General features: G+C 42.3%; 1 protein-coding gene across 5 annotated transcripts in view; it reads right to left on the reverse strand.

Annotated features, from left to right (window-relative positions):
* SPATA18 (spermatogenesis associated 18) overlaps positions 1-19594 on the reverse strand; it is a 36496-nt gene that overhangs the window by 15576 nt on the left and 1326 nt on the right. For 3 of the 5 annotated variants that reach the window (XM_084856777.1, XM_084856779.1, XM_084856775.1), the window contains exons 2-5: positions 11756-11861; positions 11492-11607; positions 4295-4413; positions 249-344 (exon numbers count right to left, since the gene is read on the reverse strand). In XM_084856777.1, coding sequence (XP_084712903.1) covers positions 249-344; positions 4295-4413; positions 11492-11607; positions 11756-11861 — 437 coding nt within the window. The remainder of the gene's footprint in view (positions 1-248; positions 345-4294; positions 4414-11491; positions 11608-11755; positions 11862-19594) is intronic. The other 2 variants (XM_084856778.1, XM_084856780.1) reach the window with 1 other exon arrangement.

Consider the following 19594-nt stretch of genomic DNA (forward strand, 5'->3'; position numbering starts at 1 on the left):
AGATATACCATGGACAGCCACATGTTATTATTTTTTTGTCCATGTAAGATATCACAAATGTCTTCTTACACATTTTCAGAGACCAGTACCAGTGGGAAGATTCATCAGCATTTGTTTAAAGCAACAGAGAACAGTAAATAACCCACATTCCACAATATGAACAAAACACACAGAGAAGGTTACATCCAAAAGCAGCTTTGCCAGCCACCTTAGAGTCATAAAGCAGCTCTGCAAAATAGTTTTCTTACTCTGCTTTTAGCTGTACAATTTCATCCTCTGTTGCCAAAAGAGTGGTAGCTGATTTGGTCTTTGTGTCTTCAAGAGCCAACTGGGCTTCTGCAAGACTGCAAGGGAAATCAACACCCAGAGATATACCTTTAATGTAAAAGGCACAAATTCTGCTTGCATGTTCAGTGGAAAAGAAAACAATATCTCTGAAGACTTCTTGCATTTGGAAAGATAGGTACATGACGTAGACAGTCCACCAACACATAAATAGCTTATTAAGGTCACATCAACTGTAACAAAAGCAGCAGTAAACATCAACTAACACCAAATCCTCCACTTTCTTATCAGACTCAGGACAACTTCATAAATTACTTCTTATACTATTAGTGACCTATCTCCAAGTACAAAATGGGTTGGATCCAGATTCAGTCAGACCTCGAGTGGACCCACTGAAACCAATGGAACTGAAGTTAGTTGTGACTAACTTAAATACCACTGATTTCCATAGGCCTTCTCGAAGTATGACTAAATCTGGATCCAACCCAATATATGCAAGCAGTGTTATTTATGAATGGTACACCCCTGTATAAATCATAGCTTTGAACAGCCAAATATACACAGTCTTCTCACATGTATTTTGCTTGTAAAAGCCAAAATTTGTATGTGTGTTGTTTAAGCATATTTTGTATTTGGTAATCAGGCCACAATTGCAAAAAACAAGGTATGAACCTATCTCATACTGAATCATACCACTGGTCCAATTAGCCCAATATTGCCTGCTCTAACTGGCAGCAGTTAACTGGAGATGCTCTAACTGGCAGCAGTTAACTGGAGATGCTCTAACTGGCAGCAGTTAACTGGAGATGCTCTAGCTGGCAGCAGTTAACTGGGGATTGAACCTGGGACCTTATACGGCATATGCAAAGCACATGGTCTGTGAAGCTATGCACTGTTAAGCTCTGTTAACATATGAACTGATCCCTAAGCTTCCCTAACTTTGAATCCTTCCTACAGACTGGAAATCACCAGTGTTTAACAACACTGCTAAAGCATCCCACTGTCCTGACATAATGACTGAAAATCTTCATACATACAGTTATAGACACGACTCCCTCCCCAAATCCTAATTCAGTGGACAAACTATGTGAAGATTATTGGTGTCTTGTTTCATACCTAAGACTTTACAGAGAAAGGAAAGCAGTTCTTCTGCATCACCGTGATAATCTGTTGTGATATCTAGGATTATTTGAATGAGCTCTGTGAATGTATACAGATGTAGAAATCGATGAGTGATATCCGAATAACCCCTCCCACTGACGAAATGGCTTCTATCAGCAGAAGGGGGAGGGGGCAATTCTCCTTCCCCCCTGCACGTCCTTCAAAATCTCATTCAGAGGGTTAGGGGATTCTCCAGAGCATATTTTGAGGGGTGTGTGGGCTGCAAGGAAGTCCCACTGCCTGAGTGCAACCTTGGATTTCACCAAAGGTTATTAAAGTAATTGATGTGGATGCACCATACTATTAAGAGGCAGAATACAAGTTTCAAAACAATGCCCGATATTGAAACTGTGGTCTGAACAAGTATCAACAGATCAGGACTGAAAAGCTAATTACAGAGATGAAATTGCTGTATGCAGTAATGTAGAAAATACGAATAAAATTGTGTTTGGGGGAATTGCTTGATGGCAGTAGTGAAAGTAAGATCTAGAAGAATCATTTCCAGTGTCATAAAAGATGCTAATTTCATGCAGCTTAGAAAAGCTCTTGAAAAGGTAACGAAGATGTACAGGATATGTTGCATTCCTCATCTGTGGTTCCTGGATTAGCTACTGACATATGATGAGATAAAAGAATTGGCCAGATATCTTCTGATCTAGGGCATGTCCACACAACATACAAGTTACACTGCTTTTGATTTTATGGTTTTATGTTATATTTTGTACCTAGATTGTTTTTAATGTTTGCTTTTATTGTAAATGGATAACTTTAAGTTGGGGTGGCATACAAATGTTGCAAACCAACCAATCAGTCAAGATACTGTTCATGTTCTTGCATCAACATTATAGCATGCAGCCAGAAGTTCAGGAAATAAGCACCCTTTTATTCAGGACAGTTCTGCACTGAAAGAAGGCACTTGCCCACGCAGGCTGCTCAGCCTTTTCTGGTCCCACAAATAGTGCTGTCACCTGTGTGGACAGAAGGGGACTAGTGCAGGCTGAATTATCCCATGGCTGTGAACTGTGGAAATCAGATGTGCTATATAAATGCATGTGGCACTCCCACATACAACATGCTTCTATTCTGCATCTATGGGATCATCACAGCCTTACTTAGATAAAGGTAAGATGAATGTAAAGCCCAGTTCAGAAAAACTGAATTGTAGAATGATAGACATTTTTATAATGGATAAAAAAGAACAACTTTTCACAACTGTGCAGTAGCTTAAAGGACTTCCCCTACAGCCAAAATCCAGTGGTCCTAATAGCTCCAAACATTGGCACATACTTGAATGTTCCATATTCAATGTGGCAGACTGTGGGTTGATGCTAAGTATTTCATCAACCAGCCCCCATCGTTCTCAAGAAGATCCAATGTTATTAAGGGTCTGAAAGAGCTTTTAACTAAGTAAGGGAGCAATCCTATGGCTGCTAGTCAGCAGCTAGATGGCCACAGGATATCTGGTTTTCCAGGAACCAACCTCGGAGCCCTTGCTGTGAGGTCAGTTCTGGGAGAACCGACTTCCCCCCGCCCCCTGAGCTGCCTTGGAGGCAGTGCGGAACAGCCCCATGCTTCACGCTCGCAAGAAGAGTGCAGAGCAGCCGAAAAGGGGCATTCCTGGGGGGCATTCCAGGCTGGAGAGGGCGGAAATGCCTGTACAACCCATCCAATGTGTCGTCCAGCAGCCTCCTCCCCCGCTCAGCCCTCCTGCAGCTAGACAGCCACAATCGGCTGTCTAGCCCAAAATTCAGGGCAGGAGAAGCACAGTGGGATCCCCTCTGTGCTTCTCCTGCCCTGCATTGGATAGGTGGTTGCCTCCAAGGTCGGAGGCAGCCACCTATCTGCATAGGATTGCACCCTTAATTAATCATACCCACCAATGCACATATATACGTACACACACACACACACACACACTTTGTTTTCTTCTTTCCTTCCCTCCTACAGGGGAGGTCCCTTTCACCTCTGATTTTCCTAATGAAAAATATTCACTTCTATCATGAACTCTGAGTGGAAGCCATCTTCCTGTGAGGTCTATGAATCTCCCATACACACTGGGCTGGAGGTCATGGATTGCTACTTCCCAGATACATGCAGGCCAGAACTAGTAAGGCTCTCTTCACTCAGACATACAATTTACATTGCATTTCACATGGAAACTATCAGAGAAGGTACCACTACCATGGTAAAGGTCACATATTTCCAGCTAATACAACAATTAATCCCTTGGCACCTTAAAGACTAACAAATTCATTCGGCATAAGCTTTTGTGGAGTATAGAAGTTTCTGAAATATCCCCAGCTGTAGCTGTAAATGAATTTTAGTCTGAGTGGGTTGAGTTCCATTTAGGTCATATTTTGCATACAAAAAGTATAATTCAACAACTGCTCCCATGCCTAAAAAAACAAAAACAGACTGTGAGTAAATAAACTACCTTTGAGGGCCAGGTGTTCTGTGAATAAGTACATGATTGTCCAGCCTTACAATGAAGCAATAAAAAGTAGTTTGCTTTAGACAGAAAATTCCAGGCAAGGGACAGGGCACTAAACTCCTAGTTCTATCTTTGAGGGGAAAGAAGACTCAGTGCATTTACGCCTAAGAAGTTATGTACCTGAGAATCACTTTACAAATTATTATTTGTTCTTACACAGACATCATGTCTGTGTACACATACAGATAAGTATGATGAGCATACAATACAATGTAATCACTTGCCACTTAATTTATAAATTCTAAGGGCTGCAAATATTGTAAAATTCTATTTTTATATAACAGAATTAAATATTTTCAAAACTCTTATAGAAAGGATAAAATAATTTTTTTGATGAAAAATAGTTAATTGTCCTACTCTTGCTGAACAAGACTGAGCTGTAAACGAGTGGCATTCAGTTCTTTCTCCAGCTGTTGAATTTCCTGGTTCCGAGTGCTGGTTAATTCCCTCAGCAATCTCTCTTTCTCAAGCGACTCCTATAGTGAAGTATAAAAACAGAGTCTAAGATCTATAAATGAAAGTTTGCCTTAAAAAAAGAAGTTATGTTAATACATTTCTCAAATACTTGGTAAATGCTGTAGATACCATAAACTGAGTTTAAATAAAGCCATTGCATTAATTCAGAAAGAAGAAACCCAGATATCTGGATAAATTAACCAACAGGGCCTGTTCACATGTCATGATAAGCCACACTTAAAACAAGCCATGGTGGGTTGGTTGATCACTCTCTAAGCCATGCTGCTGCCAACTGATGATCAGGCACTTGCTTTAGTTTGTTTTCCCCTTTGTCCTCCCACCTACTCCCAGCACATAACCTGGGGGCCTTTGTGGCACAAGTCCTCTATACCCCTGCTGTTATGAGATTCTCACCCACACACACACACACACTTCTTGCCTTGCAAAGCACCTGTGTTGACATATATATGCCATATATCTTTGTGGTACAACACAAAAAGTCGGATGTATTAATTTTTGGAGTGGAGAGGGAAGGGCTTATCATACTTTTTAGGATGAGGTGGTTGAGAGTTTTATTTATTTTCTTTCTTTAATACTTAAAAAATAGCCTTCTTGGTTGCTCCTTGCAGCTGGAGACGAATTATGTTCCTCTTCCTAGCAGTTATGTGTATATGTGTGATTGACTTACTTCTGGATAAGCACATACAGCCCCAATTCAGGACCGTGGTGATTAAGGAAGAGGGATTTAAGCTTTCTCCCCATCTATGTTCATGCCAAAATCCCTCCCCCCCCCCAAATGGGAGGGCTAAAAAAAATGAAAAATGAGATGTTTAGGAAGTGCTAGGAAGAGGAACATCAATATATAACTATAGTTTCTGAATCATGTTCTGGTTAAATAGGAAGAATAAAAGGTAAAGGTGTCCCCAATCAGTCGTGTCCGACTCTAGGGTGTGGTGCTCATCTCCATTTCTAAGCCGAAGAGCCAGCGCTGTCCGAAGACACTTCCGTGGTCATGTGGCTGGCATGACTGTACACCGAGGTGCACGGAACACTGTTACCATTCCCGCCGAAGCGGTACCTATTCATCTACTTGCAATTTCTTGCTTTTGAACTGCTAGGTTGGCAGGAGCTGGGACTGAAGATGGGAGCTCACTCCGTCACGCGGCACTCGGGTCTCGAACTGCTGTCCTGCTGACCTTCCTGTCTGCAGTTCAGCGTCTTAACCACTAAGCCACCGCGGCCCTAAATAGGAAGAATAGCCACTTTCTTCAAGTCACTCAGTGAAGATAAGAGAAACTCGGCTCACAAGGGGAAAAAGCCCATCGCTGTCAAATGAAACACCAAGCTGGAGGAGGAGGGGTGGAGGGCACTGATGAGGGAGGGGAGAGGGAGGACTAGCACATGCTGTTGCCAGGCAGAGTTCGGCAATCGAAATTGCGAGAAGCAGTCAGGTTTTTCACAACCTTTGCCAGACATCTCTGTAGCCCTTTCAAAGAAGCCATGCACAAGCAATTGTGCTGGGTTCATATGTCATGACAAGCCACTCTGAAAACAAGCCACCCTGGACAACCCAACAACAAGCCATGGGTTCTCAGGGTGGTTTGTGCGTGGTTAACAACCCATGTTCAAGCCATTGTGTTGGGTTTGGATAACACGACAAGCCACTCTGAAAGAAACAAGGCTGATAAACCATCATGGGTTGTCATGTCGTGAAAACTGGGTCACAAATACCTGGTATGCATGATTGGCGGCTGCCAACACGGCTTAAATAACCAGCATGATTGACAAGCCACCCAGAACCCATGGGCTGTGCTTGGGTTCTGGGAGGCTTGTTAACCACGCTAACAAGCCATCTTGCCCGGGTATGCACAACACAATAATCTGCGGGGACTGCCTGCCACAGCCTGAATATTCACAATGGCAGCTGGCACACATGGCAAGCCACCATGGCTTATTTAAGCCATGCTGCTGGCCACTGATGGTGCAAACCAGCCTAGTGTCACAATCAACAACATTTGTAACAAAGAAAAGACTTTTTACAATGTAACTACCCTACTAGATCACACCAAACGTTCATTTGCTACAGTATATTTTATCTGACAGTGGCCAAAACAATATGAAGGAGGAAGTTTAACAGTACAAGTTATTAAGAATACTTCACTTCTTCCTCTGATCTTTCAGTACAAATAGTTTAACATTTAGGACATCCTATACATTAGATCAGGCTTCTGTAACCTGGGGCCCCCCATACGTCAGTTGAGTCCAAAACATCTGGAGGACACCAGGTTGGAGAAGGCTGCATTAGATAAGATGCATAGGATGACATATCTGTCTTCCATCAATTTGCATAGTCTTTCTTTGTCAATTCAGTAATACTTTTGTCCATCACTACATCTAATGGCAAAGGAGGACCAAGCCAGCTGTGCACTCTGTGAGAAACATTTTATTTTGTGAGTTTTAAACATATTGCATCTTGATTTCTACTATCACATATCTAATATTTCCTCCTAACCAGGGGTGTTGCTAGGTTCTTAAAAGATCCAGGGCACAGGCCCATAACACAAATTTGCATATATATATATATATATATATATGAGATACTGTATATACATGTCTAAGCGCACCTCTAATATGCGTGTGTGCGCACGCGCACGTGCGTGCATGTAGTGTGCTCGTGTGTGTGTACAGATTACATACATACTAAGTGTGCACTGACCCTCTACCCCACTACAACTCAGACCCCGATTCAGCTTTTTGGAAAACATCCCACTTCTGCTTAGGCCAATTTGTAGTCGGACCACTTCAGCTCAGCACCAAACCTGAGCCAAGGTTTGGAAAAATGAGTCTTTATGCTTCCTGTTGACTACCATGGGAAATTAGAAAAAAAAACTCTAACTTTTTAATCTTGTTCAGAACTAGATGATAATTTCAGGCACAGTAGCCCCCTAGAAGGGGATTACACCTGCCCAATGTCAGAAAAATAGGTGCAAGGTTTTTATTTTTATTTTCTTTTAAAGAAAATGACAATAACATTTTTATTACTTGGAGGAATTGGAAAAAACATTTCAGGATTCATTGTCCCATCAGAAGAGATCATGTCTGCCAAATTTCAGAATGATAGCCACAAGGGTTTTTGTGCAAGGGTGGCCTTGACATTTTGAGATCTTAAAAGAGGACATACTTATCTCTCTATGTTCCCTGTGGACCATTGTTCTGAAAATTACAGACAGCGTAAAGTTGTCCCTAAGTAAGAAACAGCAAAGTTTCAGAAGGATAGGTGCAGCAGTTCATGTGGAAGGGGAGTTGGGGGAGGGAGTGATTTGCTTTCCCTTCCCTTCCCCCCTTCCCCAATAGATTTTGGGTAAGTTCGTATGAAAATACACAGGTCATTAGAGGTGTCCCCCAGGCAAGAAACCTGCAAAGTTCCTGAAGGAAATACATGCATGCAAATTTAAAATTACTAGAATTTATTTACATTTCACCAATGTTAGCAGCAAGGGATCATGGGTGGGAAGGTGCTATTGCACTCATGTCCTGCTTGTGGGTTTCCCATGGGCATCTGGTTGGCCACTGTGTGAACAGAATGCTGGACTAGATGGACTGTGGTCTGATGAAGCATGGCTCTTCTTATGTTCTTAAATAGATAGTGCCTCTGAGCATATGCAGAATGCCTTTCTTTCACCTCTGAGCACTTACATTCTCCCCCTACCAATTCTATTCCCCTCCATGCAACCATCCTTCCTCATTCTACCATCCTCCAGCAACTCTTCATAAAAAAAGATGTCTTGTTTTGTGCAACTCTCCTCTACCTCCTCCTTGTTGTGCACAAGCTCTCATTGTATCTTCCTCCCCATAACTTCATTTGTGCTAAGACTTCACCAGGATTCAGCCAATGAGTCTGTTTTCAAAACTAGGGCTAAGTTATGGAGAAACTCTGAGCACGGACTAAGTGCCTTTCCCTCACCACTGAAGCTAGAGTTCATGCAAAATAAAAACACACACACAGAGAAATGACAAAACATGCATACGACTGATCTGAAAGGGTAGTCAATTCATTAGACAGAATTAGGCAGGCACTGAATTAATCCTGCAGTAGCATGCTCACAACTCAGGACTTATTTCTGAGTACACATGCAGAACGTCAGGGTGCAAACCTCCCTGCAAAAGTAACCTGTGCTGGAATCCTATGCACACTTTTCTGAGGGTAAGCCTCCTTAAACATAATGGGGCTTCTGAATAGGCATACATGGGCTTGTATAAATGAGCAGTATATCTTTCCCCAGCCACTTAAAAAACAAACCCCGAACTCCTATTTTTATTAAAGCTTTCTGTTCATAGGAACATAGGAAGCTGCCTTATACTGAATCTACCCTGGGTCCATCTAGCCCACTATTATCAACATTGACTGGCAGCAGCGGCTTTCCAGGGTTTCAGGCCAGATTCTTTCCTAGCCCTACCCGGAGATGCTGGGGATTGAACCTGGGACCTTCTGCATGCCAAGCATGTGCTCTGCCACTGAGCTACAGCCCTTCCTATTGCTGGATAATGGCAAACAAAACAGCCCCAGATTTGCTGTTAACCCAGTTTTCTCAAAGACTTGAGTGAGAAGGAGAAAAACCAACCCTCTTGTCTGTTTGTATAAAGTCAAATACAGTTCAGAACTTCTCTTGACCACCGAAGAGAATTCTCTTTAAGAATCCCCCAAGATATGCTCTGGGTGGAATAAAGAAGAAAAGAAGAATGGTGATTGGAAATGTGTGCAGGGGTGAGGTGTAGAGAGAATTCCCTAAGCCAAGTGCCTTTCAGAGAGGTAGTACTTCAGAGGAATTTAGGAGGCTGTGCAGGTTTGTAAGGATTGCACATACTTAAATTTACTTTATGAGGTGAGGTGGCTGAGGGCTTTTTCTAGATTTTTTAAAACTGTAGAACTTCTTTAAAAGCCTCAGCAATTCCTCGATCATGATGCCACATAGTCCTAACCTTCCTTTTGGAAAAAGTTGAGTCCTACAGCTATTTAGGAGAAATAAAAGTGGAGGGGGAGAAAGAAGCTTGTGGAGGCTGATTGGATCCTTTGCTGTACTGAAGCTACTAAACTTCTGCAGAAGTCAAAGGTTCTAGGTTGGGGCAATAAAAACAGATGCTGTGTGAAATCTGAGTATTTCACATGGACCTCTTTCTTCCCTTCCTTCTCCCTCTTCAAAATTTCATTGCAAGCAAGCTCCCAACAGTGGGCATGTAAGAGCAGAAAAGTAGCGGGGGGGAGGTTTTTTGCACCTAAAAAAAAAAGAAAAAAGCCTACACTAGAGATTAGGGATAGTGACCTCCTAATGATGACCTTAAACGCCTTCTGATTAGGATCTCAAATCCCCTGTGTGGCTTGACAGTTTTTTACTTTTTGTTTTAGTCTTTGAGAAAAGGAAACTTTATGCATGGCTAGCACAAAAGCCACTGGACCTAACTGTCTGAAATTTGGCAGGTTCAGTCAGCTCCATAGGGGCTGCAAGGTCCCCAAATTCCATGCACTTATGTGGAAGAACAAAAAAAAAATATAGCTCTTTGCTTTGACAGATTTTCTTGAAAATCGCAAATTCTACCTGTGACTAGAACAAAAGCCACTGGACCTAGCTGTCTGAACTTTGGCAGGTTCAATTAGCTCCATGGGGTCTGTCAGGCCCCCAAATTCTATGCATTTATCATGCAAAATAAAAACGTTACAGCTGTTTCTGTTTTCCAATGCAAGTCAATGGGAAAATGTTAGAAATGGCAATTAGGGCAGCTCAAAAGATCCGGGGCACAGCTCAAAAAAGATCTGGGGCCTGTGCCCAGGTGGCCCATTTGCTAACAACAGCCCTGTTCCTAACCTTCTCTTTCATAGCTGAAGAGTTCTATTTTTTTTTTCATTTTCTTCTGCAGAAGACATCCTACATCTATGATCCTTTTTTGTGTTCTTCTCTGTACCTTTACCATTCAATACTCTTTTGAGATAAGGTACAATGGAATGCTACAATACATAATGACTTAAATCCATTTGTTACACAAGCCAACCTCCCCTTGCTCTCCTCCCCCCTGCACCTCTCAGATCTGCTCCAGGGTCCCCCAGCTCTCTGGAACAGATGTGTAGGATGTGGGATAGGGCTGCAGTGAGGAGGAGGAAACCATCCATTGTACTAGCAGTCAGGGTTGGATATACAACCCAATGTGTGGATATATCATTGTCTTATAAAAGAGTACTATAATTCTGAATGCAAATAGAGGAGTTTTCTCTCTGATATGTTGGCTATTGACACGCAAGAATTTTTTGATGTGGGATAGAGAAGCATTCACTTGCACAGTCCCCCTTTGACATTCTGAAGTAATATAATCCTGGTCCTGTACCATGTACTTTACTTGAATGTGTACATCAGCCAACATCCTTAAGAAAATTTACCTCTGAAGCATCCCTTCAAATCCATTATCTCAAGCAGTAGAGGCTGGTGGCTCTGATTTTAGTGGGGCTGTGAATCCATTCTGGGTTTTAGTCAGAACTAGCTATCCAAGGTGCTGAACCCTACTCCCAAAATAGGTTCAGCACCATGGATAGCTCCTTTAGAGTTAACTTAGAGTTCTGACTGTTTCTGAGGTAAACCCAGAATGGATTCACAGCCCCACTGAAATTGGAGCCACCAGCCTCCACTGCTCTCAAGTTATACTGCTACTTTCCCCATTAAAATACTGAACAAAAATACAAAACAGCCACAGATATCAACCAGGGTGGCCTTCCACAAACCAGTTATGGATAAGTTAGTTTCTGATCATCAAAAGCATTTACACAATTTGCTAGAAGAATTTTATTAGAGGTGCTTAGCAAGAGACATGTCTTCAGGTGTAAAATGCACTGTAACAGGACATCTGCCTTGAACACGGAGTTATCAGAATGAGCATTTTGTTTATCTTTACAACCTAATTCTCCTTTTGAAGTCTGAACACCAGCTCAACTCCTGGACCCATTGTCAAGAGGCAGTGGCAGAAAGATAAAAATGCAATATCTGAATCAAAACCTCTCAAATCTGTGGTTTACTTGTTATGCCAAGATATTTTTTTTATAAATGTTGACTGTACCTGCAAGAGAGAAGAACTTCTTTCAAATGGCCTTCCAGGAGTGGGGCTAGAAAAACAAGTCCCCAACCATGGCAGGAGACGAGATTTTATTATTTCCACACCTGCGTAATGTCCACCTGGGTGAATGAGTGGGGGGGAAAAGGGAAAGGGAAAGAGTGAAAATGTGTATAATAAAATGCTTTAAATGGTTGTGTATGAGCTAATCAACCCCTGAAATATGTATATGCACATAATTCATACATGCAGAACATGGAACAATCTCACCTTCTCGACATGTTTGATTGAAGATTGTGAAGAGCTGCCCCTGAATCACAGAGTTCAGTTCCATGATTTCACAGCATCGAGTCAGGTTCTGATCACATGAGTTAACCTGAAAATCAGAAACACCTTGGTTACTCCTATTCTGCTTATATTTTACCTTCATTCTCATATATATATATATATATATATATATATATATATATATATATATATATATAATCTCCTTCATATTGTTCATTCTCACAAACAGAACCAGTTAAAATAAAGATGTAATTTTACCTTCTCTGTGTATTACATTCTATGGGAGCAACAAGGTAACAACATTCTATGCTAATCAATGATGCAGAGACCAGAGAAGACCAAGGAAAGTAAAATTCCACAGCAGAAAATAAAGAGCCTACATATGAGTATAAATAAGAACAAAGCAATATGCATTATATCTGCGGCCCAAGGTCCGTTACCAGTCTCTTTTACATTATTTCTTTACAAAGATCACTGCTCAAAGACATTTTCAGAAGCATAACCATAGTATTCATTTAACAAGTAATTCCCTAGGAATAGTAGTTCTGTAATCTAGAGATCAATATCCATAGATTAAAGAAGGAAATCTAGTGACACACAGCTTAAACTTTGGATATGGAACTGAAAGTCATTATTGCCTATGATACTATACACAGATGGAGTGCTACTTAACTCCTGCAATTCTGTGCTCAATCCCTATTTGATTGGCATTGGCAATCAGAGTGGGGGATCACATTAAATTTGGTTCTGGAAGTGGCCTTCAGGACAGCACTGGGACTCAGAACCTCTTGTCTGTAATAACGGAGAATTCTCAGCACTCTCCCCAAACTAACATTCTCAGAATGCCTTGAGGGAAGCTACAACAGATGTGCTCTTAACGATAGCCCTGCTTTATGTGAAACACACGTGGAGAAATCCAAACGCTGTTACCAAGAAGCAGGGCTGTGCCCCACCCCCAAAGCCATGCAGATTCACCACCCCTCATCCCTGACATATATACGTTAGTTGTGGATATCTGCAGGGAGAAGGCCTGTATGTCAGGGGTGGGAACCTTAGTCCTGGGGGCCAAATCCAGCCCTCCTGAGGTCCCAAACTGGCCCTCCAGATTTCCCCAGAAGGCCATGCCATCTTCCCCTGACCCCCACCCCTTCCCACCAACCACCAATTGTTTGGTGGTTTCCTGGCTTTTGTGCATTTCCCCTGCATTCTAAAAGGCTGAAATGCTTCTAAGGCTTAATTACTGGAAGTACGAGTTTGAAGTTAAAATATACTGGGGGGGGGGGTTGCATGTTGGCCCCACTCCCTTTTGCCTTTGGGCTTTGCCCTTGCTGGAATGTGGTCCCCAAGAGCTTCTCCAAAATGGAATTTGGCCCCCATCCTTGCTATATGTGTAGATTTCTACATGTATAGGCTTTACTCCTGCAGACATCTACAGTGTGAAGGACAGGTGAGAGAGAGCAGTGGTGCTCCTCAGTAATCACACAACGATGGCTTCGAGCATGTAGCATGCGAATGGAGCTTTTTAGGGAACAGCATGTATACTTAGCAAAAAGCATGCAGTGGCTGGCAGGCTCATGCATTTTGACTCATGCTTGCTTTACTCCCATTGTGACTTCTCTCAAGAATAAAAAGCAAGCTCAGAGCTGTTGAGTGCATGCAATAAAAGCTGTGAAATGAAGTCTAAACACATTCTCACTTCTGTCCAGACTGATCATGGAAAGGTTTGTACATCTATAATGAAATATCAGCTCTTGCATGAGAACATAGGAAATGTGCTCCCACAAGCTGTAACTCAGTGGTAGAGCACACAGTTTGCATGCAGAAGATTCCGGGTTAAATCTCCCACATCTCCAAGTTGGGCTAGGAAAGAATCCTGCCAGAAACCCTGGAGAGCCATAGCTGCCAGTCAGTGCTGACAATACTAGGCTAGATGGACCAATCTCTGACAGTATAAAGCAGCATCTTATGTTCCTAAGAAATATCGTACTGGCCATCATGAGTTGCAATGTGAAGTGGACCATCATAGCAGGGTGTGGAGGAAAAAACCAGTCTGGATATACATTGACAATAAACTACATTGATCCTTAGCATAGAAGGCTATTTTCAATTTAAACCTTATTTTTCAGTTAATACATGCTTACGTTTACTTTTTCTTGTTGTTCTGTTGTGTGTATGTAATGGAATATAAAAGGTCCTAGTGCCAAGCATATATTTGTGCTTAACGCAAAGATCTAATCAGGTGTAATGTTTTGCATCTGTGGATACCTTTGCATCCTATTTGGGCAATACACATGATCTATTCAATCTATTGAAAAACACCCCTGTGAGCTGGATGCTAGGCCTCGTTCACCCAAGCATGCTCTTCACATCATGACTGCAACATCAGTGGATGACTTGGATGTTTGAATGGGACATCACAGGAATGGCACCATAGATAGAAATCTTCTCACAACACAATGCTTTTGTGAAGGTAGGCCTGACTAGGCCTTGTAAGTAGTTTGGTTCAGACAAGGTGCCTGATGGGACTGAGAGTGTGTGTGTGTGTGTGTGTGTGTGACCATGAGAAGGTGCTGACTGAATGTTTGTTGAAAGATGCTGCATGTGCAAGAATGATGCTGTTGATATGAGAATGAGATTTTAAAGTAGTCTAAGGGTGCAATCCTAAGTAGATCAGCGGCCGCCTCTGACCTCAGACATGACGGTCTATCCAAAGCAAGGCAGGAGAGGCACGGGGGGATCATTCCCTCCACGCCTCTCCTGCCTTGTTCTTTTTCGCTAGACAGCCGTTTTCGGCTATCTAGTGGCAGGGAGGCCAACCGGATGCTGCCATACAACACATAGGATGTGTTGTACGCGCAGCTCCGCTCTTCCCGCCCTGCCCCTTTTCAGTCGCTCCACGCTCGATGGGGCCTCTCCGCACTGCCTTGGAGGCAGCACAGACAAGGGAGGAGGTTGGATTTCCAGGAACTGACATCAGAGCGCAGGCTCCAAGGTCGGTTTCCGGAACAGAGCATATATCATATGGCCCTCTAGACGGTGTGTAGTGGCCACAGGATTTCTCTCTTAGTATGTATAGACTTTTATTGAAAGTCACTGGTGAGATATATTTGTGCACTCAAGTAACAGTGGATTTGAAAGCCTATGTGTTGTTCATTATCCTATTGTTGTGTTAGTTATTGATATTTTCTTACTTTGTCTTTTTGCTTTGAATGTAGCCTAGCAAGCTTAAAGATATATGGTTTGTTTTCATTGTTTAATAAACAACTGCATGTAGAATCTGTGAGAATTCAAGGGGGGAGTGTATTAGATTTGGTTTCAGAAGACTGGCAAGCAGTCAGGTGTAAATTTGCCCATAATCATATGCAGTAATAATGCAGTAATCAATAGCACAAGTACGTTGATTTGCTAGAAAGTTAGCAATTTTCATGATTTTAGAGTTTGTTCTCATAGCTGTATTCACACACAGTGAAAGCCACACTTTTTGCTACTAACAAAAGCTAAAACAATGCACCGTAATCGCTCTTCACACTGTATACCTTCTAACGTATACGGAATGCTTCTTTCGGTACTGTGAGAAACTTATTTTGCTGCCAAAAGAGAAGGGGGGCAGCAGCGTGTGTACTTTCTGACAGTTTTCTAACTTCGTGAGACTTACTCTATAAAACCCTGAGTGAACTGGCCTGTTACCTGTTCTCGTCTGAGAGATGGAAAAGGTGCACCACCTGCTCAGATAAAAGTACGGCGCCCCATCATTCCCCTGGAAACCAGAGTGACTGAACTGAAAGTTAAGAGACGTGTAAGCTTTCTTTTAACATACAAATAGATTTCATTCAGATGAAGAAATGTTGTTCTTTTAAATACGTATTAGTAGTTGTGTGTACAAAGCTCTGCAATTCAACAGCATTTCCAGTGCCCCTACAATCCCCACCCAGAGGGCCGGTAGAAAAAAAGAAAAGAATGGCATCTTAAAGAACAAAGTAGCCAAAATCTGTGCTGAAACGGGACTTAGATGGCCAGATGCTCTACCTTTGGCCCTGATAAACATATGTGCCACTTCACTCCAACAGACTGTCCTCAGTGCCCATGAGAACTTACATTTGAGTGATGAGACTGTGTAGAACTACTGCCAGGCATTAATGAAGCATGTGAAGGCTTTCCATTCATAGGTTAAAGAAGTGCTTCCAGACGTTCCTACGATACAGTGTCACAACTGGTAGCCTAGAGACTGAGTCTACATCAAAGTCCATCAGAAGAAGTCTTTCTCTGAGCCTCACTAGAAAAGACCCCCATCAGGTGCTGTTGACCACCCACACCGCCATGAAGCTGCAAAGACAGCCTACCTGGATCTCTGCATCCCACTGCAAGAAAGTGTTGCCCCCTGGAGACGATGTACCCCAGAATCAGACAACACTGGATGTGCCCAAACTCAGTTCATCAGCCCTTTGAGTAATTTTGGACCCGAAAGAGAAGAACATCTCTGGTCGCCAACGTAGTACTGGCTTGTTGCCCTTTCTCCTGCTACCGTGTGAGATCTTCTTAGACTTTTGGCACTTTGGCCTCCTATGAATTACAAAATAGCCACCTCTAAAGGACCAGTAATGAGCCAAGCACTTGCTGGTGAAGTGAGCATAAGCCTAGCAGTGAGCCCAGCACCTCTTAGTGAAAACAGAGTTGTCTCAGCATCCACCAGAGGCACATTCTCATGACTTGCATCCTAATCCTGCTTGACATCTTTTGTTGCATGGAAGCGGAGAACACTTTCCTGAAAGTAGTGCACCAGATTCAAGTAGACTTAAATGTATCCAACTGCCTGATCTGCAGCCATGTGCCAGTCCATGCTCATGGAGACATACCAATGATCCCAATTCCACATAGTGAGACTAAAATGATCAAACCCTATTACCAAGATCTAGCAGAAACAGCCACCTAGCAAGATGTACAATGTAATAGCATAATTGTTGTTTATATTGTTTTGTTCCATGTGATCATTGCTTTGATTAAATGTTGTATCAAATTCCTTGCTAAAACTATACATAAAGCTGAACTGCACCAGATGGTTAGTAGAATGTAAAGAGAAATGTGAAGAGAAAGAGAGAGAGAGAGCGATTGAACAACGGTTAACAATACAAGCATAGATTGTGAGCCTAATAGGCTCAAAGGGGGTATTGTGAAGATAGGCCTGACTAGACCTTGTAAGTAGTTTGGTTCAGACGAGGTGCCTGATGGGACTGAGTGTGCGTGCGTAACCATGAGAAGATAATTGTAACTTGCTCATAAGCAGGAATTCCTATCCACCAAAGTAGCTCATCCCTAAAGATAAGAAGGCTGCTGTGCTGATAAGACCATTGCTGAGTAGTAATTGGTTTCTGAGCACACGTAGTGTGTTTTCTTTGTTCTCCAACTTTCATCTGTATAAATGCATCCTGTTTTCTTTTTTTTAGAGAGAGAGAGTTTTGTCTGTCTCTCCCAAGGCCGTGATGTGCTTTAATACATTTTTGACTGTTCGACCTAACCTTCCTTGGATATTTCCTTAACACTTTCTAATTGAATCAGTTCACACATTCAGCATCAGTCATCAAATGTAAGCAAGTGGTGCTCTAAATTCCTATTACATGTAGCTCATATAGGGTCGCATTTAAACAAAATGCATTCAAAAGCTATTATTGTCCTGTGGGATACAAAATGTGGATATGAAAACTGGAACTGGTCTTAAGTTTTGTAATTTTATGGTATTTTATTGTATATTTCTTGCCTATCTGTATATTTTTGTATGGTTTTTATTCTGTATGCCTCCTTGAGAGGGTTAAAAATAATTCCAAATAAAAAGGTAAAAATTAAATAAATAAGCTTCATAGTGAAAATATTACAATGGCATTAGGAGGAGAGTCCCAGTATGCTGTAGTTGAGGATGTCAGTCAGAAAGGGCTGTTAGAATCATTGATTGCCAGTGGTGAGAGATAAAGGAAATGCACCACATTATGATGTCAGGACACCGGTTAATTTGTAGTGAAACTGACAGGGTAACTAGAACAGCTGCCATCTAGTTCCATTCCGTCTTAGATGGGGAAGACCAGTTCAAGTCTCAGCCATGAAGCTCCTTGGGTGACCTTGGGCAGTTGCTATGTCTCAGCTGAATCTACCTCACATGGTTGATGTTAGAATAAAATGGGTGTCACCATGTTACACTAGCCTAAGCAGGATCACAATGTAACATATGAAAAAAAGGGAATAAGGGGAGACATGGTAGAGGTGTACAAAATTATGCATGGTGCAGAGAATGTGGTTAGGGAGACATTTTTCTCCTCTCATAACACTAGAACCCGGGGTCATCCCATGAAGCCGATTGGTGGGACATTCTGGAGAAATAAAATGAAGGTGTCCAGGAGTCCTTTTACCAGCTTAGGCTGGTATGCCAGCTGTGGCCCTATCTGGAGAGGACAGACCTTGCCTCAGTTATCCATGCACTAGTGACGTCCAAGCTGGACTACTGTAATGCGCTATATGTGAGGCTGCCTTTGAAGATAGTTTGGAAACTCCAGCTTGTGAAGGATGTATTCGCCTGAGTATTGGTGGGGAAGAGGCAATTTGATCACATAATGCCTATACTGAGCCAGCTGCACTGATTACTGTTTCCAAGCCCAATTCAAAGTGCTGGTTTTGACTTTTAAAGCCTTAAATGGTTTAGGACCAAGTTACTTGAAGGATCGCCTTCACCCATATCAGCCTGCCAGCATTTTATGATCAGAAAGAGAGGCCCTTATCATTTGCCCACCCGTGACAGCAGTCATGTGGGTCTTCTCTGCAGTGAAGACACACAAGAGGGCCTTCTCTGCAGTGGCCCCACAACTTTGGAACAAGTTACCATTGGAGGTCTGCCATGCTCCGTCACTGCAGACTGTTAAGAAGGCCTTGAAAACATATTATTCTACCATGGTCTTCTCTTGATATGACTGCTGTTACTGCCATTATTGTTGTTGCTGGTTTTATTGTTGTTTTTATGTTTTTATTGCTTTTAATAATTTAACTGTTTTTTACGTATTTTATTGCTGTAAACCGCCTTGGGAGGGCTTCTGCCCTGAAAGGCGGCCAATAAATGTAATAAATAAATAAATAAAGTACTACTTCTAATACTGCATAGTTAAACTACAGAATTCACTACCACAAGATGTAGTGATGGCCATTTTGGGTGGCTTTAAAATGGGGTTAGACAAATTCACAGAGGAGAAGGCTGTCACTGGCTACTAGTCCTGATGGCTATGTGCTACCTCCAGTATCTGAGGCAGTATGCCTGCATGCACCAGTTACTGGGGAACATGCTCGAGGGTGCTGATGCACTTGTGTCTTACTTGTGGGTTCCCAGTCAACAGCTGGTTGGCCACTGTGTGAACAGAATGCTGGTCTAGGAGGACCCTTGATCTGATCTAGCAGGACTCTTCATATGTTTTTATGAAAGTAATGGGTTGTGTACCATGTTAGTCTAACTTAAGTCTCCTTCATTTCAATGGGTCTGCTCTAAGTGGGACTAACGCTGGATACAACCCAATGAGTTAGAGAACAACAACATTCTACAGTGTATGAAAGGAATGTGAATACTAACTGAGAGATAATGTTTTCATGGGAGGTTTACCCTAATCTAATCAGCAGCAGAAGAACCTATCACAGCCTGGCCTATGGGAAGATGAAAGGTATCGATGCAAATCTCTGATGTTCTGGCTGGGGAATCCTGGGAGTTGTGGGGCTTTTTTTAGTCTAAATATGCACAGGATCGCGCCCTTAATGACGTGCCTGTACAGTATCGCTACGTTCTGTAACCGTGGCAAC

This window comes from Heloderma suspectum, chromosome 5 (genome assembly GCF_057233095.1).
Source record: "Heloderma suspectum isolate Gila_16-S chromosome 5, 16-S_ref, whole genome shotgun sequence".
Lineage (NCBI taxonomy): Eukaryota > Metazoa > Chordata > Lepidosauria > Squamata > Helodermatidae > Heloderma > Heloderma suspectum.